This window comes from Pezoporus flaviventris, unplaced genomic scaffold (assembly GCF_033815535.1).
Source record: "Pezoporus flaviventris isolate CSIRO_AGI_PZ_B2104156 unplaced genomic scaffold, CSIRO_AGI_Pfla_v1 ptg000035l, whole genome shotgun sequence".
Lineage (NCBI taxonomy): Eukaryota > Metazoa > Chordata > Aves > Psittaciformes > Psittacidae > Pezoporus > Pezoporus flaviventris.
Genome location: NW_026892583.1, coordinates 2,384,599 through 2,410,106, shown reverse-complemented (window position 1 = coordinate 2,410,106; position 25,508 = coordinate 2,384,599). Strand labels below are relative to the sequence as shown.

The 25,508-nt window shown below is 48.8% G+C and overlaps 1 protein-coding gene and 1 long non-coding RNA gene across 4 annotated transcripts in view; both read right to left on the bottom strand.

The window, feature by feature from the left end:
• Positions 1-25,508, bottom strand: part of LOC133273736 (uncharacterized) — a 589,959-nt gene that overhangs the window by 233,545 nt on the left and 330,906 nt on the right. The window lies entirely within an intron of this gene.
• The window catches only part of PRDM11 (PR/SET domain 11), a 48,056-nt gene that overhangs the window by 22,100 nt on the left and 448 nt on the right, over positions 1-25,508 (bottom strand). For 2 of the 3 annotated variants that reach the window (XM_061462154.1, XM_061462156.1), the window contains exons 1-5: positions 25,036-25,507; positions 5,943-6,061; positions 5,296-5,399; positions 4,158-4,420; positions 3,171-3,238 (exon numbers count right to left, since the gene is read on the bottom strand). In XM_061462154.1, the coding sequence (XP_061318138.1) occupies positions 3,171-3,238; positions 4,158-4,420; positions 5,296-5,399; positions 5,943-6,058 (551 nt within the window). In that variant the 5' untranslated portion in view covers positions 6,059-6,061; positions 25,036-25,507. Of the gene's footprint in view, positions 1-3,170; positions 3,239-4,157; positions 4,421-5,295; positions 5,400-5,942; positions 6,062-25,035; position 25,508 lie in introns of those variants that run through there. The other variant, XM_061462155.1, reaches the window with a different exon arrangement.

Sequence of the window (25,508 nt, the reverse complement as noted above, 5' to 3'; positions counted from 1 at the left end):
AGAACATTTGCTCCCCTTGCTGCAAGGTAACAGAGAGCAGTTTATGGAGTTCGACAAAATGACTTGTGCAGAGGCTGGTGGCTTTAACTGCCCTTAAACACATGGGCAGACACAGTAACCCTGACTTTTAAAGGTGTTACGTTTAAATGGTCCTCTAAAGGCAAACCAACAACTTAAAAGACCTATTTATCCTGCTTTGAGCAGGCTGTTGGAGGACCCAACCAAAGCTCCCTTCCAAGCTCTATTATTGTATGAAGATCAAATCACAGACATCTCCACTATAAGAAGATACGTACAGGAAGACTTACAGAACAGCCTTGCTCTCTGTAACCTCTTTTGTTACTGCATTTGGAGGGGAAAGGGGCAGAAAGGAAGGCAAAGGAGAAGGAATGAGGAAGTCTTGCACCAGCCCTTTCCCCATGGGCTGAGGGAAAGGATGAATTTGAACTGTGCCAAAAGCTTGAGAACTCAGGGAATCACATGGAAGAAAGGACACAGACTATAAATGCCCCAACTAGCTTGGAAACCCCACACATGAGGCACTTCAGCTAGGAAGTGATAGATACTCAGAGGGATGTTAACTGGACTTCCTGAATTACTTTCATTTTTGGTCTGATCCATTATTTTTTTTAGAGGTCCCAACAACTGAATAACAGAAATTCCTTATAAATAATCAGGAACAACCAGGCTGGATCTACACAGTCCTTCAGAAGCCCCAAGAACTCCCATAAGCAGCAGTTTATGGTCTGTGTCCAAGCAAGCACCAATTTTGCTTGAGGTTTGCTGCAATCCATAGTAATAGGTCACCCTGATCCCCCAGAAAAGAAAACCAGAGGAAGATGTTTGCACACATCCCTGCAGGTAAAAGCCATGGAGTTTCCTAAAGTATTGGAAACACAATACTCTACAGAGGGATGAAGGGTGCATTATCTTGTGCCAAAGCCAGCTTAGGAGAACATGCTCCCAGCATCAGGAGTTTGTGTCAACTGAGTGACAAGAGAAAGGGCAAGAAGATGTTCCCATTGCCATGCCATCTGCTGTGCTCTGTGCTCCTTCCTCCCTGTCATCCACTGCCCTGGGTAAACAGCCACTTGAAATGAAACCAGCAAGTGCTGCAGAGCACACACTGTTCTCAGCAGGAACATGAAAATGGACTCAGATGTGGTAGTCAAACAACAAAAAACAATAGCCAGATCTACAAGAAGAGAGAGGAGTCAGCCCAAGCTGCCCTCCCCTTGCCATACCCACCTACCCAGAGGGTGAGTACATCTGCTTTGCAAAGCACTCCACCTGTGAGTGATGGCAAAGAGCACCATCTGAAAAACAAAAAGCACTGTCTACAGCATCCTGGCAGTGGGGTTTCTGTGGGTAATCTCCATATCAAATGTCCTAGCACAGGGTATCCAGTGCACCTCTGAAAGCTGGTTACAAACAAAACCAAGGCTTTTTGAGGACCACTATCTCCATCTGTCAGATTCTACATTACACTGCTATTAGAAGCAATTTTCAAGAGTGAAAACAGATCAGTAAGACTGGTACAGCGTGCACAGGTCCTTTGATACATCCCTTCCCAGAAGGGCTGCAAACATTCCCTTTCCACAAAGCCATAACCTCCTTTCCTTTCCAGATTGCACAGAATGGCCCAGATCACACTCATCCTGAGACCTAACCATGGCAAATACAAGTTTAGACAAGAACACTGTTCCTTGGTACTGGGACCAGGAGTAGTGCCCATATAAATCCAGACATCCAGCTTATGTTCATGTCAGCAAGATGAGTTCATCACTGGATTTTTCCTCTCCAAGACCATGTTTCCCACTGGCTTCTTTATCATCCAGATCACATAGAGATCCAGATCCAAGCAGAAAAATCTCACTCTGATTTTTGAACTTTGTACTCTTTATTTCAAGATATATAGGATCACAGAATAGTTAGGGCTGGAAAGGACCTTAAGATCATTTAGTTTCAATGCCCCCAAACCTATCTGTTTACTGTACCGCTGCCTCTTTTTGGGGTGACAACTCCAGCCTCAACCCAGGCCTAGCATTTTCTCTCATTCAGTAGTGAAACAGCTGGAATTCTTACAGAAAAATGAGATTCTTTGCTGAACTTTGTGAAGGTAGTGGCCAGAACTGCTGCTATCCATGTGAACGCTCACATGGAGCAAAAGTGGTGCAATCACATTTGACCAGTGAGGTCAGGCTTCCATCCACCTGCACTTCACCGTCTCTCTTTCCTAAAATCCAACTGAAAATCCTAGACATCCAAGCCAACAAACCAGTGAATTCCCACGCTGCTTTACTCTTTTATGAAATGCCTTCCTGATAACAGCCACTTCCAAAATTCACCCCTGAATAAGGACTGGTCTGAATGTCGGACAGGCTTCAGTGCGCAACGCCCCATCCTGGTGATGCACCATACACAGGAGGCACTTCAGTGCTCTGCCTCTGTCTTGGGAGGCTGCAAGAGTGACCTACATCCTTTGCAGGTACATGACAATACCTGAAGCACTGCATCATGGTTAAACATGTTCCCTTACTGCTGCAGGTAAACCAGAGCCCGCCCCACTGACTGGTATTTGGGTTCTCCTCTGCTGGGTCAGCAGAGGGAGTGCAAGAACAAGCAGCATTCCTGCATTCAGAGCTGAGGCAACTCACTCCATGTTTCTCCTAACACAATAAAGCTGCCACTACTCATGACAGTCACCACTGACAATTGTTTCAAGTGAAGCCCAGAAAGAAAACAAGTAAAGCACCTTTTCCAATGTCCATCAAATAGGAAAGGATAAAAAACCCCAAACAGAATCAGATGGTACCTTGGGAGTAATGCAAAGCATTCTGCAAATATTTGAACTAAGTTAAAAAAAAACAATGGAGTGAGACCTGTCAGTATTTGAAAGACTGGACAAATAGGATCATCTTTATCATTTGTCCTCATTCCAGGAAACAGCCATCCTCCATGTACACTCATCCTTGTTTTAGTCCCTGTCACTGATGTGCCTCCAAAGGATTCTCATCACAATAAACACTGGAAGACCACAAGCACACCCTTTACAGAAGGGCTAGTGGCATTTTGGTTTGGTTTTCTGTCACACAAAACAAGGAGTGTTTGATGGCCTCTCTCTGGAAGACAAAACCCTAAAAGGGAAGGCAGAAGAGAAATGGACTCACCTCATCCAGTTTGCTTTGGTTTCATCTGTCCCATCGATGGATTTGTAGCGGTTGTTCTTATCAACGATCTGTGAAACAAGAGAACAGATGGAGTATGTCAACTAGCTGGTCCAGACAGCAGGTGTATTACTCTCAAATCACTGCTTCAGTTCCTGCCTTAAGTCAGGACATGAATCTCAGCTGTCCTGGTACTACAGGCTGTTGCCCTGGATATGTGTGTGGAGGCTACTCAGAACTAAGAAGCATCTCCTATGCACAAAGGTAATACAGAACTATGAATGCAGCTGACAAAACTGCTAACAGTCCTCACATACAGAAGATTAACTCCCCTTTCAGCACAGGGCTGAGACACACATTTACTTTACAGACAGAAAAGCGTGAGCAGCAGTTCAGAGCAGCAGCTCTCAATTATTTTCCCACCTATAACTCAAGTCCTGAATCTCCTAATAATTAATACCTGTCCATCCAGTGACATCTCTATCTCCTAGGCTAAGCAAAGCCTGTAGTACTGGGGGAAAAATTATGGGTTTTGATGCTGGAGTCTGCATATAGATCACTTCCTGATGGACTGGATCTCCTCTCTCCTGGCCTCTTGGATGACCTACTCTGCTCAGAAAGGAGTGCTGCATGTCCATGAGAGAGCTCTGCAATCTCTAGATACAGTCCTTCCTCTATCCTCAAAGTAATGACCAGAGCAGGAAAAGGTACTGGAGGATTCCCAGGGTTGAGTGGGGATGGAAAACATGGCCAGGGGGCAAGAGGAAGCAAACTGCTTCCTACAGCCATGAACTTGGTGCCATGGCACCTGGTCTCCTTTCACTATCTACACCCTTAAGCTGCTAAGAATTATGGCAGTAGATGTTTGCCTACTGTGGGTCAGCAGATCTTCAGAGATGGGGGAAGATGGCTAAGATTCAGTTCCACAAGTCCCCCAGCTCTGAGCTGAATGGCTGGGGCATCACTTCACTGGGGAGACAAGTCACTCACCAGCCATGAGAAGAATCCTGCAGACTTGTCCTGGCTGGACATCTGCCCCTCGTACGGCCCGAAGATGTGCCCTTTGGGGATCACCTCGTTCATACAGCGCACGTCGTTCTCCCCATTGGGCTCTTTCACCACCTCCATTCCAGGCGGGATGGTCAGCGCTGCCCGGTCAGGGATGCCAACAGGCACTGGGGTGTCTGACACGAACACTGGGGGGCCATGGTTCGGGCATTCATCCACAAAGTACTCCTGGCAGGACTCACAGACTGTGGGTGTGAGGGTACAGGGGTTAGGGTGGGAGGATGTGATGTCTGTAAAAGCTCATGCAGCTCACAGGACACACAGTACTCAGGCCAGTGCACCCCAGCTCTCTCCAGCCTAGCTAAGCCCCTTTCCCAAAGCCTGGCCTCCATGCAGACACTTCACCAAGGGCTCACTTGTTTCACCACACAACTCTCAACAAGGGCTCTGTCCCAGCCCACGCCTGCCCAACCAACGCCTGTGCCTGCATGAGCCCTGGTGTCCTATACAGATTCACCACCAAGAGCTACACACAGGGAAAGGTGCCACCACCATCTGCACAGACAGAGGCTGGCAGCTCCCTGCATATCCCTGGATAGCAGCAGTGTCCTCAAGCCAAAAGGTTTGATTCCCCACACACCAGCGGGGAACTAAACCAAACAACCCTGAAAACAATTACCCTCATCATACAGCCTTTACTCAGTGTTTGGGAGAGAGACAGCAGCCCCAGGTACTTGCCCTGTGTCCAGACAGGGACTCAGGCCTACAGTTTGGTATTCTGTAGCTATGCCAATGTGACTACAACCGTTTCCCAGAATATGGGGAAAAGAGTTGTCCCTTCACAGTTTCTGAATCTAAGCCTTTGGGTTTTGCAGGCTCCTGTGCATTTTCACATTTCCAGCACACTTTCCACTCGCCTCCCTACTGCTGCAGAGCCCCACGACAGACAAACTGCTTTTGTGCAACAGCTTCCTAGCAAATGTGCTGGAGGAGCATACAAATTTGCCCCAGCTTTTTTGTCCCCTGCTTCCCAACCTAAAGTAGCAGGGCATCAACTAGGAAAGACCAAAGCCTATGCAAGTGGCAGCATTGTTTTTCCCCTCACTCACAAGACACTTACACCAGAAATCCACCTGCTGAAAGCTCTTGGTCATGATCAAATCCCGTTTCCCTTTCAGTTTCTTGGGTTCCACCTCCATGGACTGTGGGTCAGGCCTTCCAGAGCTGGGGAGGGAACAAGAGAAAGATGACATTAACCAACCAAGATGCTGGGACTGCACAGAGAGAGGAGCAGAGGCAATGGGGCCTGATCAACTCTCTTAGTCCTGACACCTACAGCAGAGAAATGACTCCACTTGCTGCCCAACCTGCCAAAAGCTGGTACCTGAGATGGCTTAAGGCTCAGACTACAGCAGGTAGCTTCAGCTACAGCACCTCCATGCATGGATATTAGGACAAATTCCTTCATGGAATGGTAGTCAGGCACTGGAACAAGCTGCCCAGGGCTGTGGTGGAATCACTGTCCCTGGAAGTATTCACAAACAGTGTAGATGAGACTCTCAGTGACGTGGTTTAGCAGTGGCCTTGGCAGTGCTGGGGTAACGGTTGAACTTGATGATCTTAAAGGTCTTTTCCAGCTTCACATGGGAGGGTTTTAATAACTTTGAGAAGTTCAAGTATACCCCTCACAACCAACTTTAAGCTCGGGGCGGGTGGAGGTAGAGAGAAAGAGGTTAGAGTACACGGGACTGCAGCTCAGCCACGTACCAAGGTTGTCCATACTCCTGGTCCCGGCGCGGAGAGCAGGCCTCTGTTTTTATTGTCACCATCTCCCCTAAGGAAGCCTGGGTCTGGATCAAACAGTCCTTCAAGTTCTCACTCATGTTCTGAAAGAGAATGAAGGGAGGGAGGAGAAAAATGAGCACCCAGGAAATGGCAGCCTTCCTCCCCCAGGAAATCACAGCCTTTCTCCTCCAGGATGCAGCAGCAGAGCAAGTTTGCACCAAGAGTCACTGTCATCATCCAGGGCACAAGTAGATGGAAACCCCTTCCCGTGCTGGGGAGGAAAGAGCAGTTCAGTTGCAGGTCAGGTGAAGTGTGTGAGACACCATGGAGCGACCTGAGGCACGGGAATCTGAAGTATGCACCACAGCACCCATTAAAAATGTCATGCATGGAATTTAAGACGGATGGGTGGGATGTGTTATGGAAATACGGAGCACCACTACCTCAGAGCAAGCGTCTGGAGACTGAATGACAAGAAAGAGGAATGCAGGTTGTAGCATGAACCAGGATCCATTTACAAATATGATTCTATGAACCATCACTTGATTCTATGATTCTAATATAACATATACCAGTTCCCATGACCTCTGCAGATGGAGCTTTCAGTGTGCTCCATACACCTCGGACAAACAGGTAAGTGCCCACAGTGCCCTGCAGGACTCCACCAAACTGCACAAGTCATGCTCTCAACCTTCCCATCCCTTGCAATGACCTGACCTGAGCTACCACAGCCCTCCCGGCACACAGGCTGCTTCAGGGAAAATGCTTCTCTCTCAGCTCAATGCAAGAGCCAGGAAAACCTCTTAACGATATCTGAGGACAGCAAACTCCAGAATGATAACAATTCCTTCCTCCCCCTTCACGGGATGGCGCTGAAGAGAAAATACTGATAAAGCAAATGATGATAATTCTGAATTGCTTGACTCAAGATTTTTGGAAGAGCCATTAAGCTTCACAGCATCCCAGACTGACAGAAGGAACAGAACGCTGCTTGCATTTGTCTTAAGACTTCCTCCAAGGCATGCACACTGGCTGCCCCCAGGCACCATACCAGATTGGACAGACTTCACAGCTGCTGCCCCCAAAATTCCCTGTGACCCACCCCTCTTTTCCATGTCCACAGCCAGTAAGAAGGAAAGTGACAGTAAGGGCAAGGAGGGACTCATTATTCTGCAATGCTGAACCCCTGGTCTGCACTCTCTGTAGGGGGAAGCTCTCCAGTCATGGCCCCATGCACCAGCCACTGTTGCAGGCAGGGAATACCTGCCCTTCCCAAAGGAGAAGCCTTTCCTGGGAAGTCTGCAGTAAAACAGCTCAAAAGGCAAAAAGCAACAGCTGGGGCAGAAGGAAATTATTAAAACCGAGAAAAGATGGGTGCTGCCCCAGAGCTGGTTAGCTGTGGGGACTGCAACGGTGCTGGCTGGCGGGGAGATGCTCTTGGTCAGTAAACCAACCCATTTGGAAGCCTCGTGGATGAGGCACCTGGAGGTAAAACACTCACAACCCCCAGGGCTTCAGTAGGAAGAGATGCAGACATCTGTCTGTGAAGAGACAATGGCTTTTCCTTTCCTACTCTTCCCTCCTAGAGATTCCTGTTATGGAGCAATAGAGACCCTGTGATGATGCAGTGCGACCTCCTGCACAAGGCAGGCCACCGCGCTTCCTCCAGTGAACTCCTTTAAACTACGCCGTGTCTCCAACAAGGAAAAAGGGAAAAAGAAGAAATCCAGTGTTTATTTTACAGGCAGAGCCGCTCATTTCACTGTATGCCTTCCCCCTCTTTCATGGTCCTCCCTGAACTTATCAGCAACATTCCTGCGCAGCACCGGCCGCAGCACTCCTGCGCTGACGGGAGCAGCACCTTGCACGGCGATAACACCCTCCCTGCCCTGCTCAGGATTTCCATGTTTGCGTCCAAGAACCCATTTACTTTCTGCCTGGTTTATGTTCTGAACAACCGTGCTGCTTTAAGAGCCCAAGCTCCTGCAACAGCTCCCTCCTTCCTGCTCTGAGACTCGGTACCTGCATTCCTACAACTCCTTCTGGTCCCACCCAGCATACATGAGATCACAACTCCACCACTAACTTTTTTGCCTCTTTTCATTACTTGTGACTTGCTTAGATTTTGTGTTGCCCACAAACATAATCCAAATTAACTTCATGCTTTAGAATCATAGAATTCCAGGCTGGTTTGGGTTGGAAGGGTCATTATGATCATTCAGTTCCAATGCCCTTCCATGGGCAGGGACACCTTCCACTAGAGCAGGTTGCTCCAAGCCCCATCCAACCTGGCCTTGAACACTGCCAGGGATGGAGCATTTACCACTTCTTTGGGCAACCTGTGCCAGTGCTTCACCACCCTCACAGTAAAGAACTTCTTCCTTATATCTAACCTGAATCTCCACCTGGTTAACCTTAAATCCATCACCCCTTGTCTTCTTACTACAGTCTCTGATGAAGAGTCCCTCTCCAGCATCCTTGTAGGCCCCCTTCAGTTTTCCTCCAGGACAAGAACAGACTTAAGAAATCACATAATCATTTAGGCTGGAAAAGATCTTCAAGACCATTGAGTCCACCCGTAAACCTAACACTGCCACCACCACTGAGCCATGCCCCTAAGTGCCACATCTACACATCTTTTAAATGTCTCCAGGCATGGCGACTCACCCTCTTCCCTGGGCAGCCCATTCCAGTGCTTGGTAACTATTTCAGTAAAGAATTTTTCCCTAATATCCAATCTAAACCTCCCCAGGCCCAACTTGAGGCCATTTCCTCTCACCCTACCACTTGGAGGAAAAGAGACCAACACCCATCACTTGATTAGAATCAAGCCAAAGAAACAATTCCCACGTGACACTGCTAGAAATACACTTATCAGCAATGGCTCTCCTTTTGTCACACTGTGACCTTTCATTTAATCAGGTTTTTGTTACTCATCAAAGAGTTTGGGTTCAAGGGACCTTAAAGCTCATCCAGTCCCAGCCCCCTGCCACAGGCAGGGACACCTTCCACTAGAGCAGGTTGCTCCAAGCTCTGTCCAACCTGGCCTTGAACACTGCCAGGGATGAAGCATTTACCACTTCTTTGGGTAACCTGTGCCAGTGCTTCACCACCCTCATACTGAAAAATTTCCTTTCTTCTATCTAGCCTGGATCTCCCTTCTTTCAGTTTTAAATATTACCCCTTGTCCTAGCGCTACAGGTCCTACACTAAAAATCCTGCTCCATCTTTCTTACAACCCCCCTTTGAGTGCTGAAAGGCTGCAAGAAAGTCTCCCTTCTCCAGACTTACCCAGCCTGGCTCAGCCTGGCTCCAGAGCAGAGCTGCTCCAGCCCTCGCAGCATCTTTGTAGCCTCCTCTGGGCCTGCTCCAACAATGCCACACACTGAATCATTCTAGATGCTTATTCCGATGATCTGTGGCACAACTTCAGTGCATTAAACACACAACACATACCAAAGCTTTAACCTTCATCAAGCAGAATTATAGCAACATCAGAAAATCACACAAAACCCCTATTTTAAAATATCTGAACAGGCTGATTATTGCAATTAACACCCCCTTAAATCATGACCAATCCACCCCCTATCTGCTAGTGTTATTTTATTGGAAGCCAACATCAGACTGCCAACTATTCTAGCTTGCCCAGATTAGACTTGATATTAGCTTACTTGTTGGCAACTAACACACACTTTTTACTCAGTCTAACTCACATTACATGTATGTATATATATATATATATATTTTAAACCAGCATTTATGGCCCAGAGTGTTGCTCAGCAGCCCTTTTAAAATCCATGGATGCATGGAAGCAGCAGTAGCTGCTGTTTGGTATTTCCCCAAGCTACTGCTACAGCAGAGAGCATCACGTTGCTGCTACAACTGGTACCATCATCCAACTTTTCTAGCAGCTACAGGAAAGAATATCTGACATTTCTCCAGTTCCAGGCACCAGCAGGTGACTGCTTTCAGGACTGGTTTAGATTCTGATGTATCTAAAGCTGGTTTTGAGTTTCGCTAATTTCACTGCCCATTAGTTCCTCCTTCTTGCCCTTTCTCCCCCCCCTTTCAGTTTCCCACTGCTACAAGAGACTAGTTCACATTCTGTACTTTACACTTCCTCCAATTCATTGTTCTTTTCTCTTTTTTGGGGGCAATTTTTATTGCTGTGTTTGTGCTAACACCTAAATATGAAGATCCTCTGAAGGTTTCAGATGATGTGGAGAAGCACCATGTACGCATAAGCAGAGCAGGCTCCTTGGTTACTGCTGAAGATATTTCAGCAGGTACTTTGCCTGCTATGTGCATGTCCTTGTGCCTACCAGGACAGCCAGTCCTCCCAAGTGTCACTGTGCACACAGCCTACTGCAAAGTCATAAAACCATAGAATGGTTTGGGTTGGAAGGGACCTTAAAGCTCATCCACTTCCACCCCCGTCATGGGCAGGGACACCTTCCACTAGAGCAGGATGCTCTAAGCCCTGTCCAACCTGGCCTTGAACACTGCCAGGGATGGGGCAGCCACAACATCTAGGATGATCCCTAGGTGAGAGGGATGCTGTGAAGATCCAGGTGTTGTTTGCATGCAACATCAAGTCCTCTGGACACGAGCGTGACTGTTACACATCCCAAAAGTCATCCCTGGGTTCACAGGCAGTGCCACATAAGCTCTCCCACTTTCTTCACAAAGTAGATAAGGACCCGTCACATATCTTCATGACACATTCAGTGGCTTCGCCATGTTGCTCACAATCAGGGAAGTAGAAAACAAAAGAACATGGGAACTGTTAATCTCTAATGCAGAAAAAAAAGCGTAGAAATGGGGTTAAGCATGAACAAACCTGTGAATTCCTGTCTCCAAGTATTCCGCCTTTATCATTGCCCCTCTTGTAGTTACTAGTTAACAGCCTCAGACTCTTATCTGCACGGATCAGACTCCAAAACAGAGCTTTAATTTTACATTTTACTGGCACGTTTCCCAGATTGGGACATTCTTGCATGTGAAACAGCCATATAGGAATCCATCCCCTCCTCAGCACACAGCTCCTTCACTCAGTTTCTCACTGCCGCCTTTCTGGAGGTCATCCCCTCTGCTTTTAAGAAAGATCTTGTGTAGCTTGTAACATGTTTTAAAGTGCAGGCCCATGGTGAAAGACGGACTTGAATTCATATGCTTCTTCTACAGTTGCATATTATTATCAGAAATAGGAATCCAGAACAGTCAGCTACTGATGCGACAAGAAGGGGGAATAAAGCAAAGCATTCAAGGCTCTGAGCTCCCCCCAAACAGCCAAGAAAGACCCAAGCTGACTGCTCTTCTCGAGGTGAATTCACTTACCAAGGTCCTTGGCCATGCTAACCATATCAGGTCACTATATGAAGTACCAGGTGGCTACACAGCTCATGCTCACCACCAATGCAAATACCAAGAGATTCCACAAAATAAGAGGGAGAACTAGTTTGCCCAGAGGAGGACCACTGTCCACGGACAGAACCAAACCCATGCTCCACTGGGAAAAGAGCTTTCACCTTGACAGTTGCCACAGCGCTGGTTTAACTTTCCCCCTTAATGTTCCTATGGGCAAAGCTGTTCTGCATCCTGAAAGCTGGTGTCAGGGAAAGACCTGATGACCTGTCTCCCAGCTTGATGCAAGGTCAAGGCTCTCTGACAGCCAAAGAGCAGGGCTGAGCACAGCCAGCACAGCTGGAGACAAGCTGGGTTAGTCACAGATTCAAACTCAATTAGTGGAAATTACAGGGCATGGATGATATAAGTTTTTGAGCATCACGGGCTATGATTAGGACTTGGTTAAATCATTGCCAATCACTCCACTACAGTCAGTAGCTGTAAATTCACCAAAAAAAATTGGAAACATTTTGAGTCTTGAATTCTGAAGACACTAAAGAAGGTCGGGACTACAAGAAACCTTCAAAACCACAGCACTTAAACCCATTTTACTGCAGGGAAGGCTGACTGTTCTCAGTGTTTTCAATGACTTGCTCAAGACCAACAACTGACACGACAAACAGCATCAGGGTGCCACTATGTTCCTGGTGTCATCGCACTGTAGACAGGCTGGGGAAAGGGAAATTCCCGTTTGCCAAATTGGAACTCCTCCTGTCGTTTCAAGTGGATGCAAGATGTGTTCACAATGTCACTTTTAAATGGTTTACTGGCAAAACATGTCATCAAAACCTGCCATGATCTATTTTGTGACAGACACATTTCAGAGCAAGAAGAACCTCTGAAATAATCCCTGAACTAGTCTTAAATTTGTCTTACAGTGGCTTCTAGCAAAGGTGGAAAATGATGCTGATTTTACAGGATTTGACACAAAATTCTGTATTATGGTCAGCTGGAAGCATTTGCCCTTTGCTGATGATCATGAAGTAAGAAGCTAGTATCATATAATCATGGAATGGTTTGGGTTGGAAGGCACCTTAAAGCTTATCCAGTTCCAGCCCCCTGCCACGGGCAGGGACATCTTCCACTAGAGCAGGTTGCTCCAAGCCCCGTCCAACCTGGCCTTGAACACTGCCAGGGATGGGGCAGCCACAGCTTCTCTGGGCACCCTGTGCCAGCGCCTCAGAACCCTCATAGTAAAAAATCATAGATCAGCACAAGCCCCTGCAAACCAGGTACTATTTGGTGCAACTGCATTAAGCGTTGAGTAAGGACTCAGCACAGCAGCATGCTGTGCATGTAAAGCTTCCATGAAGCCTTAAAGCCTGTGAAACAGTGAAACACGCCATGGAGCCAAGGCAGCTACTCACTGCAGCTGGAAGAACAAGCAAGTGACTTGCACTTTTTAAATATATTAAAAATAATTCCCTTAAACTGGAAACTTCTTATTTTTACTCTGTTCAGCTCCTTCTGCTGATCTCACAGATTCACAGTCTGAGGGTAGAAAGGAGAATTAGGTCAACCTGACTGATCCCCTGTACGTCACATGCCCTTTAGCCTACAAACAGGACAAAATCTCCATCCAAGCCTAGCAAGGGGAAGAGAAGCCAACACCTTCTTAGAAGTTCATTTCAACTGTTAATCCCAACAAGGGACATGCTGTATCTGGATCTCTCTAGCTCTGGGTACCAGTCAACAGCTCTTCCAAAGGGCCCTGCAACCCCATGGGAAAGGCTGAAATAGCCATCATGTTGGGATGCTGCTTTGTGACCATGGGAAGAATTGCTTCCCATGTAACAAACCTCACCATCTTTGGTCAGTTGCACTTCTTTGCCTTAGGCTTCTTCAACATATACATATATACATTTACAAAATTAAAACATACACAAACCCCCAGTGCTAAGACAAGATGCTGTTACACCACCATTTTTCTCCCCAAGGACAGAACAAGGGTACAAGCAAGTGGCAGACGTAAGCCTTGTTTCTTAAGGCACTGTTGAAAGGTGTTTGGACAGCAACAGTGATCAGCACTGAATAAAAACACATACATAGCAGAGTCCTGGATATGAACCCATGCAGCATCTTCGCAACTTCCCAACAGTTTTTTGTCATTCTTCTGTGTAACTCCTCCAGTATTCTCTGCATGACTTCAAGATGCTGGCACCAGAAAGCCACGCTGGTGTCAGACTAAGCTTGAAGTAAATATAAGCACTACAGACATAAAACTGCCTCCTCACCCTGATTCATCACCTCCCTGTTTGTATGTCCAAAATCAGAGTTATCTTTTCCAGGCAGGACCTGGCACTGAGGCTCCCTGAAGACACCTGCCCATTCTGACCCCTACACGGGACTGCTCAGGCCTCCCTTCACGGATTTCAGGAGATACCTTCCCAGGTCCATAACTCTCCACGTGTCTGCATGAAAATGACTGTTTCAATGGCTCCATTTACCAAACAAACTGAGTAACTCCATCCTTCCCCTATCAATAGCTGTATTTCACCAGACTTGCTTCATCGACACGTTTTGCCAGCGGCAAGTTGTGGCTTCTTCTGCATCACTGAATGTGAGGCAGAACTGGCTTCTTCCCTCGCCTCCTTTGGAGGGAAGGATCACCGAGTCCACTTCTTTGAAGCCACAGTCTCCACATATCATGTTGCAAAGACTCTTCTGTAAAATGATCGAGCTCTATCTTAAAATAGCTGGATTATTTGCTCCCCTCGTCTAACGTGGCAATGCCAGAGCCTTGATCTTTTGATGCTGAAAAATGATTTTCTAAGTTCATTTTAAAGTTAATACACAAACAGTAAATTCATTAGTGCACTAATACTGTCCTTTTGTTCTGAGTATCCTTCACCCCCCTTACTCTTTATACGGCCACTTTAGTTTATTTACTGGATGCAGACTATCAATCACTACCTTGACTTCCTAACCACTCGTACTTTATTGAAATTCTATGGTATCAGATATTAGGTATTAGTTGTGCCCTCATGCACTGAGTTAACCGCCTTATAGATTCAAGTATATCACATCTATGGATCTTTCTTTAAACAAACAAAATCTTCTAAGCTAAATCAGATCTGTTGGAGAAGTAGAAGACACTTTCCATAACATCAAGTTTCAGGCATGAATTATTATATATTTACCCAGAATCAGTGTCTTGCTACCCAATCTATCATTTCCAGAACCATCCCAACACAACCACGCTTCCAGTCTCCTGGATTTGCTGCGATCCACCAAGACTGATTAAAGATGAACATCAAGCAACAAGCTAGACACCTCCTCCTGTTTATCTATCTAGGCCTCGCTGTTTCAAGGGAACATGCTTTTTCCTAAGCATAGCTTGCCAGCAAAACTTTGCTTACCCACAGGATCTACACTATGCAACTCCTATGAGACTCCCTGGATCTCTACTTACAGGGCTCAACTTTTGGATAATCAACTTACTGGGAAATTTACCCACAGAGAGGGTAATCAGTTATTGGAACAGCCTCCCAGGGAAGTGGTGGCATCACCATCCCTGGAAGTGTTCAAAAACCATGCAGATGAGGCCCTCAGTGATATGGGTTAGTGGTGGCCTTGGCAGTCCTGCGGTAATGGTTGGACTTGATGATCTTAAAAGTCTTTTCCAACCTTGCTGATACTATGATTCTATGATTCTGTCCATTCCTTGCTGCTAGCCCAGACAGCAGCCTCAGTGGCAATCAAGCAGGCACAGCTTAACAAAGGGAAGTTATCTTTGGGTCTGGAAAAGTCAAGTTTTTCATCACTTAGACGCCTTTATAGAAAGATGTGAATTTAATGCCCGTATCACCTACTCATCCACGGGCAGACAAAAAGGCTGGAGCGAGGAAGCACTTGGCTGAGACACTGCAGCACACTCCTGTTCTTCTGCTGCACTAGGAACAGCCACAGGAGCGCCTTTCATGCTGTACAAAGCACGTGCAGGAAACCCAAGCCACCCCAGGGGGGTCCTGCCAGCCCTGCCACACGCCTGGGACCCTGCCACATAGCACTCAGCACCCACCTGCTGCCCAGCCACCCACCCTGAGGACCCCTGCGCTTGTGCCAGCCTAAAAATGCCTCTGGGGGAGCGATACCAGCGGTTCATGTATGTGAGCACTGACGGATGTGAGAAAGAAGGGGAAGGGAAGGCGTGGGGGGGGGTGGGCAGGAAGCAAACCCCAGACAGTACTTTCTAAATAGCAGATGTGGCTATTCTGGCTAGCAAAGTTCCACTTCAATTTCTAACCAACAGAGATGGGAAATGATTCATGAAAAAATCAACGGGATAAAATTAGCTGGAAGGCAGAGAGAGAATTCACGCGAGCCAACAGTCATGGGCTGCAGTGCCAGCACTACCAGCCCTGCCTGGCATTGCAGCCTCCGGTGCCCTTCAGTGACAGGCACCCAGCCAGCAATCAGCTCCACACATATTTCCTTAGTGTCTAAATTAGCCCCTCTGGAGAACACAATCCATCTTTTAACAAGACAGCCTTTCACTCAAGGCTTTTCTACAAGTTCCAGCTCTTTATCTTTTAATAAAGAAGACTACCTACAGTAGTCTTGATTTTTTCTTGCACTGGTGACGGTGTAGTGGTGCTAGAGGAGAGGACAGGACAAAGTGACAGGACACCTAAACCGTTCTATGACTCTATGACAGGCTTGCAAACACATCTGTAACCACGGCCAAGCTAAGCATGACATTCAGACTGCTCCCCCGAGTCAGAAAGCTCAGTGCATTTCACCTTGTCCTGCACAAAGCCATTAACACACGCAATAGTGACAACCAAGTGTTTGTCAGCCTTTATACACACTATGAGGTTTAAATAAGACTGCCCTTAAATTCTATCACATAAGAAGCACAAACCACAAAACACAATTTCACCCAATACAGCCACATGACAGAAAGTTTCTTGAGCAGATGGTATTGCTTACAAAGCACAATCCAGAATCCTGTATCCCAAAGGCAGATGAGAAACTCCCACCCCACCAGGACACCTCTGGACCTCCAGGAGGCATCTGGTTATTGAGCAATGCCCCATCCCACCACCCAGTTCAAAAGCCAAACATCAAACCGTAAAGCCTCTACAGCACCCAGGCAGGGTGTCTCAGCAGCTGGGGGACCCCCATATAGGCAGGACTACGGGTACAGACACCAAATAAAGATAAAATCCTGCTTTGCTGCCATTTGTCCAGTTGGTGCCTGTTCATTTCTGCTGAATGATGTTACATTATGGTTCCTCTATGTCTCTTACAGTAGTTTCACTCTACTCGGGCATCAGAACATGGCAAACTTTATTTTTACTTGTTCAGCAAAAAGGGGAAGAATATTTGCAGGGAAAACAAGAAGACAGGAGCAAATCATATTTTCCTTTGCTCTGAAACTCCTAAAACCCTAGCTCAGTCCTTTAAAGGCACTGGTGAACACTCCAGGCAAAACAAGAACAAATCAACTGTTTCATAAAATGCAGAGGAAGCAAAAGCAAAAGCCATATTTATTTCTCCTCATTTGTACCCTCTTGCAGGCCATTAGGGAGATAAGATCACACAGCACAACAGACATTATTCAGGGCTGGTAAATCTGTCTACAGGTTAGGGGTTCACATTACACAGCTTGGATGAGTACTGGCTGAGCATGGGTCATGCTGACCCTCTTTTCCTTGGGGCAGGCAGCAGTCCAGATACTCCCAGTGTGCAATCTGCCAAGAAATCAGATATCCGTGTGCTGAATTCACCATCACTACCATATGACCTGCACATTCACTTCCATACAGAGAGGGGTGTTCAGACCCTGTATATCCTAACACAGCAAACTACAACAGATTTCCAGCCAAGCATTCCTGGTCCATTCCTTCAACCACCCCCTGTGTACCTTCTATACAAAAGTACTGGGTAAAGGCACCAGAAATACCTGGTCCTCTACACTGCGGATGTTTTAAAAGTACTGATTAGCAGAAGAGTGGAAAGAGCCCAAGAACTCATTCAGTTCTAGTCCAGAAATAAGAGGGAGCACATCATAGCGACTTCAGGTGGGCAAGTCACAAGGAACTACAACAGATCACTGACCCCCCTAAGAAGATCATAGAACAGCCAGGGTTGGAAAGGACCTTAAGTTCCAGCCCCCTTCCCATGGGCAGGGACACCTCACACCAAACCATACCACCCAAGGCTCTGTCCAACCTGTACTTGAACAAGGCCAGGGATGGAGCACTCACAGCCTCCCTGGGCAACCCATTCCAGTGCCTCACCAACCTCACAGTAAAGAATTTCTTCCTTAGATCCAATCTAAACTTCCCCTGTTTAAGCTCTAACCCATCACATCTTGTCCTACCACTACAGTCCCTGATGAAGAATCCCTCCCCAGCATCCCTGTAGGCTCCCTTCAGATACTGGAAGCTGCTATGAGGTCTCCACGGAGCCTTCTCTTCTCCAGGCTGAACAGCCCCAACTTTCTCAGCCTGTCTCCATACAGGAGATGCTCCAGCCCCTGATCATCCTTGTGGCCTCCTCTGGACTTGCTCCAACAGCTCCATGCCCTCCTTACGCTGGGGACACCAGAACTGCAGACAGTGCTCCAAGTGGGGTCTCATGACCATCAACCACCAGCAAAGACCACACCTAAGGAGGGTATGTTAGCATCAGATTTAGCTGGAGCTAGCTCCCAACAAGTCCAGGACACGCAGTACCCACGTTTCTGGAAGTAGTGCATTAGCAACAGCAATGCAGCGTTAGCTGGCGGGATTCTGCCCTGAGGGTCAGGTACCACTGCACCCATCCAGCGGTCCCTCACTGTATCATTTAGGAAGAGTTTCCCAATGAATGAAGCAACTTACACACATTCTCCACATACAAATGTTCTCCCAGTCCTGATGGGAAGCTGATTAAACTCATTCAAGCTCAAAAAAGATAATCTGCGTGCCTAGGTATGTACACAGGAGAACTGTAGGACATATTTTGTTGGTCACAGTGACACAAAAATACACCCATGTGCCATCAGTATTGATTTTCCTTCAGTCAGTTTCCAAGTGTTTTCATTCCTTTCTCCTGAAGGCATAACAGGTCTGAACTTTGCAAACTGTGGCATATTTAACATCTGCATTAGCCTTTCTGAGCAGAAGTCCTCCAATTTAATGAGAGCAGCAGACCACATGAAGTACTGCAGCAGCCTCAGAACAAAAGAAATCAAACCAAAACAGAAGAGCAATCCCCGCCCCCCACACACACGAGGAAGTCAAGGTTTATCCAAATGAAGGGTGTAAAAAGGAACATGTGAGGAGTGGGAAGGTAATCCCAGCTGAACTGAAATCTATTTTCAATGAAGATGCTATGTACACTCAAGTCTGCTCAGCTGCTTGAATCTGCAGTTGAAGGACCACATTTAGCTCCACTCAGCATATTATGATAGAGTTTATATGATATATTTTCAAAATAAAGCTTCATTGTACTGAAAAGGAATGTACTGCGCAATATGTCACGTCAGTTATCAGCCTGGAAACAGCTGATGTCCCTGACTAACATCAGCTCCAATTACTGGCCTTCAACACTCTGGGGCCACAGAGGCTGTGTGCCCACAGTGCCCTGATCTGTACTCAGGAGCCTGGAGCCAGCCCAGGGATGGCCCCTGGCTTGGGGACCAGCACAGGATGCTCTCAGGGTTAGCTCATTAAAGCTCAACACGACCCGGCAGCATGCACTTGAGCCCAGAAACCCACTGTGTCCTGGGCTGAATCAAAAGGAGCATGAGCAGCAGGTCAAAGGAGGTGAACCTGCCGCTCTACTGCACTCTGGGGAGAACCCCCCTGCAGTCCTCCATCCAGCTCTGGGGCCTCCAACACACAAGGGACATGGAGCTGTTGGAGGGAGTCCAGAGGGGGCCAGAGAGATGCTGCAAGGGCTGGAGCAGCTCTGCTCTGGGGCCAGGCTGAGAAAGCTGGGCTGGTTCAGCCTGGAGAAAAGAAGGCTCCTTAAGGGGAGACCTTAGAGCAGCTCCAGTGCCTAAAGGGGCTGCAGGAAACCTGGAGAGGGGCTTTGGACAAGGGCCTGTAGGGACAGGATGCTCTCAGGGTTAGCTCATTAAAGCAATTCTAAAGCTGCTAATTCCCCACATCACCCTCCATGCATTTTCACCTCTCTGCCCTCATACATCACCCAAAGTACCCACAGCCAAGCTTCTTTACCATGAGGGTGCTGAGGTGCTGCCACAGGGTGCCCGGAGAAGCTGTGGCTGCCCCATCCCTGCCAGGGCTCAAAGCCAGGTTGGAGAGGACTTGAAGCAACCTGCTCTGGTGGAAGGTGTCCCTGCCCATGGTCGGGGTTTTGAACTGGATGAGCATTAAGGTCCCTTCCAACCCAAACTATTCTATGACACTACAAAAGCCAACCTGCAGCTGACAGTGACACAGGCAGCCGCGCCAAGCTCCAAGAGTGCCAGCCCCAGCAGGGCTCAATGCCAACACTCGCTTGTGAACAGCAATCCCTCCTCCAGGACAAGTCACTACAGCTGGAGTAAAACTACCCTTGCTGAAAAGCCAAAGCCTAAGGGAGGAGAGAAAAAAGGGGGTAGAGAAATGAAACCATTTATCAGAGTGTGCTCAAATTGGACAGCTCTGCTTACAATACCCTTCTGATGGGCCCCTTAGTGATGGCTGTCCATGACCAAGGGTCTGCAGTGAAGTCTTCTGCAGTATGCATTACTGATCTGTCTCTGGAGGCTGCCAGCTTCTGCAGCTTAAACTTTAAATTATATGTATAATGTTTTTACCTTCTGACTGCAGAGAAACTCTTGAGAGTCTGAAACCCCAAAGTGCTGATTTGCAGGGAGAGGAGGCCTTGGAACAACAGCTCTCAAGGATATGAGCTATCTTGCTCACACAAACAGGCCAACGTGACCAGGAAGCACAACAGCAAAGCTTTAAGCGTTGGTATTTTTAATTGCTTGACTGTCTTGCAGCAGAAACATGGGTTCCTGCAGTTATGTGCAGTTTGGGAAGTGCTGCTTTTCCTCCTTGCTCTAAATCTTCCTGGTCCTTTTTATTAGTAATGTAGTGCCTATCACACAGTGGGCATTTCAAAGAAAAACTTCTCTAACACGGGATGCTTGTGTTGCCCTCCTCACCAGGCTTTTCCTCCATCCACCTTGGATGCTCTCACATTCCAAAGAAGCCACAGGACTACTCTGTGTTTTCCATCAATCTTTATTTGCCTTATTTTGCCCACAAACTTCCTCCCTTTCTAAAGCACTTTTCCCTCACCTTCCTGAAGATGCCAGGCCCGGAGACACGAACCTGTCTCTCACCTTATTCTCTCTGCTTTTGTTTTGGAAGGCTGGATTTGCTCTGGAATCCATTTACAAGGTGAAGTTGAACTAGCAGGGACTCCCAGAAAGCAACAATTTCACAATGGAGCTTCAGGAGCATTGCTCTAGAAGCTTTATTTAAAGACACCTTCAGTAGCAGAGAGGAGGTGACAGAGAGAACAGAGGCTGTGAAATTGAAGCCTTCTTCAATCCATTACTGCAGAGAGCAGTGCAAGAGGAGGCAATAAAACTGCAGCTGCACAGGAGCTCTGGTCCAAGAAACATCACTCGCTATGACAGATCTTCAGGCAGTAATGCTGTACAGAAGCTCTTGCAATGGAATACACCATGAGCATGACAAGGGGCAAGACGAGGAGCAGAAAAGCCAGCATCCCATGGGAGGGCTGCCCACCAGCAGTCAAGGAGGAATTCTGCCACTTGCTCAGTGCCAATGGATGTTGCATGTGCTGAGCCCCCTTCAACAGCTATGCCTGTGCCCCAAGCAGCTCTCAGCCCTGGGCTCTGAAGGACCTGTGCTCAGGTGAGAACCCACAGAACTCAACACTGATGCAAGAAGACATGTCAAGTATACCCAGACGTGTGTCCAAATGACTCCAGATTTCTTAAAATGCTAGAAAACTGCAATCCAAACTGAGGAATAAAAGGGATGTCTTGCTTGTTCTGGCTTTCTTAGGAAAAACAGTTGCTCGTAAGTCTCAGATACACGTCCCCAGCACAAAGCAGGCATCAAAAGTTTCCGCCTGTGTTCATAGAATCATAGAATGGTTTGGGTTGGAAGGGACCTTAAAGATCATCCAGTTCCAATCCCCTGCCATAGGTAGGAACACCTTCCACTAGAGCAGGTTGCTCCAAGCCCCGTCCAACCTGGCCTTGAACACTGCCAGGGATGGGGCAGCCACAACTTCTCTGGGCACCCTGTGCCAGCGCCTCAGCACCCTCACAGGGAAGAGCTGACTAATGTCTAATCTAAATCTCTCCTCTGTCAGTTTAAAGCCATTCCCCCTTGTCCTGTCACTACCTGCCCTTGTAAAAAGCCCCTCTGCATGTCTGCCTCATGCCACCGGGAACAAGAGTCATTACTTCTTACAGTCACCCAGCCTCGTATCTTCAGACCAAGCTTTAGCAGCTTATTTCCTTCTTCTAGAGGTCTCCCAGTTAGTCTACAGTACTATTATTTGACTGTCAAACAAAACAAAACACCAAATCAAACAAACAGCATTTTGTCTTTGGGACTATCTTTAGTTTCTCCATGCAAATTGTCCCAATGTCAACAACTGGTAATAACAATTTTAAATACGCTACTCCAAAATGTCATGAATTTTAAGAGCTCTGGAAGTGGTCAGCAGCACTTGCAGCCAAACCAGCAAGAGAGAGGCCCTGCTAACAGCAAATTTAAGAGTAAAGACATAGGTAAAAGCATGTATTTCTCTTGCATAAATGGACAAGGGGAGGGGGAAACTAAAATAAACCCCAGCTTTGCTTTGGAATTAACCAGCATGAGACAGAAGTTATGAAAGGAAAAAAGTGTATTAATAAAAAAACCCAACAAGCAGAAGGATAAAGCGTACATGGTACTGTTTATAAAAAGACCAAAGGCCTGTCTTGCCTGGGCTTGTCGCTTTTCTCCTCAATACACATACTTTACTCTGATTCCTGACTCAGGGCTGCAATCTCCACTCACTGAGAGGCTTCTGGCACCCTGATCACAAACCCAGCCTGCTGCAGCAGGAACCTTCCTGCTTTGGGCTCCTCCAGCAGTGTCCTGAGTGTTTAAAACCAGGAATTACCCTCATAGTAATCCTTCCCCCTTAAACTGTCAGAAAGCACCAGTAATTGCTACCAGCAAGGCTCATGATGAGGGAAGTCCCCCACAAACTGGCCCAGAAAACACTGTGCGTCATGCACGGTCCACAAAGATGCTAGAGGAATTAATCTCCCCAAACCAGCCAGCTCCACAGCAAAGCCAGCCCTGGGCTGGGAACCGCAGGATACCCCTCACCTCCCATGGACAGCCTGAGGGAACAGCAGTTTTAGACACTAGGTGTTGAGGTGCTTTTCCTGCCCTTGGGTTGGGGCAATCCCAAGCACAAATACAGTCCAGGCAGACACTAGATTGAGAGCAGCCCCGAGGAGGACTTGGGGGTGTTGGTTTACGAGAAGCTCAACACGAGACAGCAGTGAGCTCTTGCAGCCTAGAAACTGTGTCCTGGGCTGCATCGAAAGGAACATAAGCAGCAGGTCAAGGGAGGGATTCCTCCCCCTCTACTGCTTTCTAGGGAGACCCCCCTCCTGCAGTCCTGCAACCAGCTCTGGGGCAACAGCACAAGAGTGATGTGGAGCTGTTGGAACGAGTGGAGAAGAGGCCACAGAGGTGATCAGAGGCCTGAAGCAGCTCTGCTCTGGAGCCAAGCTGAGAGAGCTGGGCTGGCTCAGCCTGGAGAAGAGAAGGCTCCTTAAGGGGAGACCTTAGAGCAGCTCCAGTGCCTAAAGGGGCTGCAGGAAACCTGGGCAGGGACTTCTCACAAGGGCATGTAAGAGACAGGACAAGAGGGAATGGCTTTAACAGACAGAGGGGAGATTGAAATTAGACATTAGGAAGAAACTCTTTACTATGAGAGTGGTGAAGCACTGGCACAGGGTGCCCAGAGAAGCCATGGCTGCCCCATCCCTTGCAGTGTTCACGGTCAGGTTGGATGGGGCTTGGAGCAATCCACTCTAGTAGAAGGTGTCCCCACCCATGGCAGAGGGCTGGAATTGGATGGTCTTAAGGTCCTTTACAACTCAAACCATTGCACAATTCTACAGACCCTAAAGCATGAGGGAACAGCGGCTTCCCCTGGTCCTGCTTCTCCACATCACTGCATGACCAGACAACTCAGCATCTAGCCAAGAGCCAGGGCAACCCTCAGCATCTCCCATAGCTCCTCAATGTCACCATCCTTCCACTGGCCACACCAGCAGCCCCAACACTTGATCTCTTTGCAGACTCCACGTGCCTGAAGAGCCCCACATCGCCCAGCCACACACTAAGCGGCTATTCTTAGAGCAGGAGCACCTTTGCTCCAAGCACCGCTTGCAAGAGACGAACACACATCACCCGAATACTTCCATTTCCGATTGCAGCTTGCGCTTGAAACCAAACAAACCGCGCTATCCTCATCAGGCACGCACGTCCATGGTGGGGTTTATACACAGGGCATTAGAAAGTTGAAAGAGTCATTTCCCTTTCCACTTTCATTGCTTATAATCTCCATTGAGTGCATGAACGGAAATTTAGGGGACATAAATATGCCCAGCCTGGCTCCACTGATCTCACAGGGAATCAAACGTCACCAGCAGGACCGGATCCAAGGGGGCTGCTGGATATTTGGGGCTCCTCAGCTGCTCAACAGAACACGGAGCAGCACCTGCAGCGCTCGAAAACAACCCTCTCTCCGCCAGGTCCGGGTGGTTTTTAAGCTGGTTCTGCCAGTTCTCCTCCCATTAATGAGAAGCATTAATCACTGGGAAAAGAGGAAGCAACCCTGAGCCAACAGTTTTGCCCAGGGGCCAGTTTTCTGTTTGTTTTGGGTTTGGTTTTTAAGGGATCTGATACGGGATGCTGAAGGCATCTTCCCTTCCCCTTTGGAATATGCCAAGGGATATACGAACCGGGCTTAAAAAATACAGGTATAAAAATCACGGTCTTCGGGAGCGTCTGCAAAGAAGCCAGAATGAGTCAGTAAGTTAATGGGGAAAAACGCCAAAACCCATGAATTTGGGGAAGTTTTTCCACACGAAGCGCCCTGGCTGAGCGGTGCAAGGGCAGCAACAACGCCGTGGCCCCGGGGGATGCTGCAGGCAGGGTTCCGCTGCCGCGGGGGCGGGGGGGCGGTCCCACTGACCCGGCTTTCGTCCCGCTCCGCTGCGGGAGCCCCGGCCCCGGCCGCCGACCCGGCCGCCCCTCACCCCCCGCCCCGGTGCTGCCGCGGGCTCCCGCCGCCCCGCCCCGCGTTCCACTGTGGCTCCCGCCCCGCCCGCCCATTGGCCGCCGGCCCCGTCACTCACCGGCCCCGTTAACGGCCGAGCGGGGCGAGGGGGGGCACACACAGCGCTGAGGGGAAGGGCGGGCGCAGCCGCGGCGCGGGCGGGAGCGGCGGGGACGGGCCGGGCCCAGCGCCGCAGGGGAAGAGAAGGGGGGGACCGGAGGGGGGCAGCGCTACCTGAGCCCGTGGGTCGTGTCCGCGCTGCTGGCAACCCCTCAGCCGGGCACCGCTCGGCCGGGCACGGCTTGGCCGGACCTTCCCCCGTCTCCCGCCCCGCCGCACTCCGCAGCCATTTTCGTGGCCACCTTGGCTACCAGCGGGGCTGACTCACCTCGGCGCTGCGGGCGCGGGGGGCCCGCCTCGGCGTCGGGGGGCCCGGGGAGGGGGAGCGGGGAGAGCCCGTCTGGCTGCGCCCTCCCACCCTCCCCGCCGGCCCCGCTGGCTAGTCCCAGGCGAGGACGGGTCCCGGGGCCGGGCCGGGCTCGGCGGAGGCGGCGGCGGCGGCTCCCTCCCTCCCGGCCGTGACCACCATCTTATTAGCACAGGAAATGACATGGAGAACGGAAGAGAGGGGCGTTCGGGGGCCGAGCCCGGGGACCCCCCGAACCGGGGGGAGGCGCCGCCGGCCCGCCCGGCCCGGCCCGGCTCGGCCCGTCAGGGCTCTCCCGGGGCCGCGGTGCTCCCGCCTTGCCTCCGAGCACCGGGGTGGAAACAGACGAGGGGATAGAAATGATAACAACAAACCCCAAAAGCCGCACAAAGCAAGGGGAATAAAAGGGAAAAGCCGAGCGAACCCAACCCGGT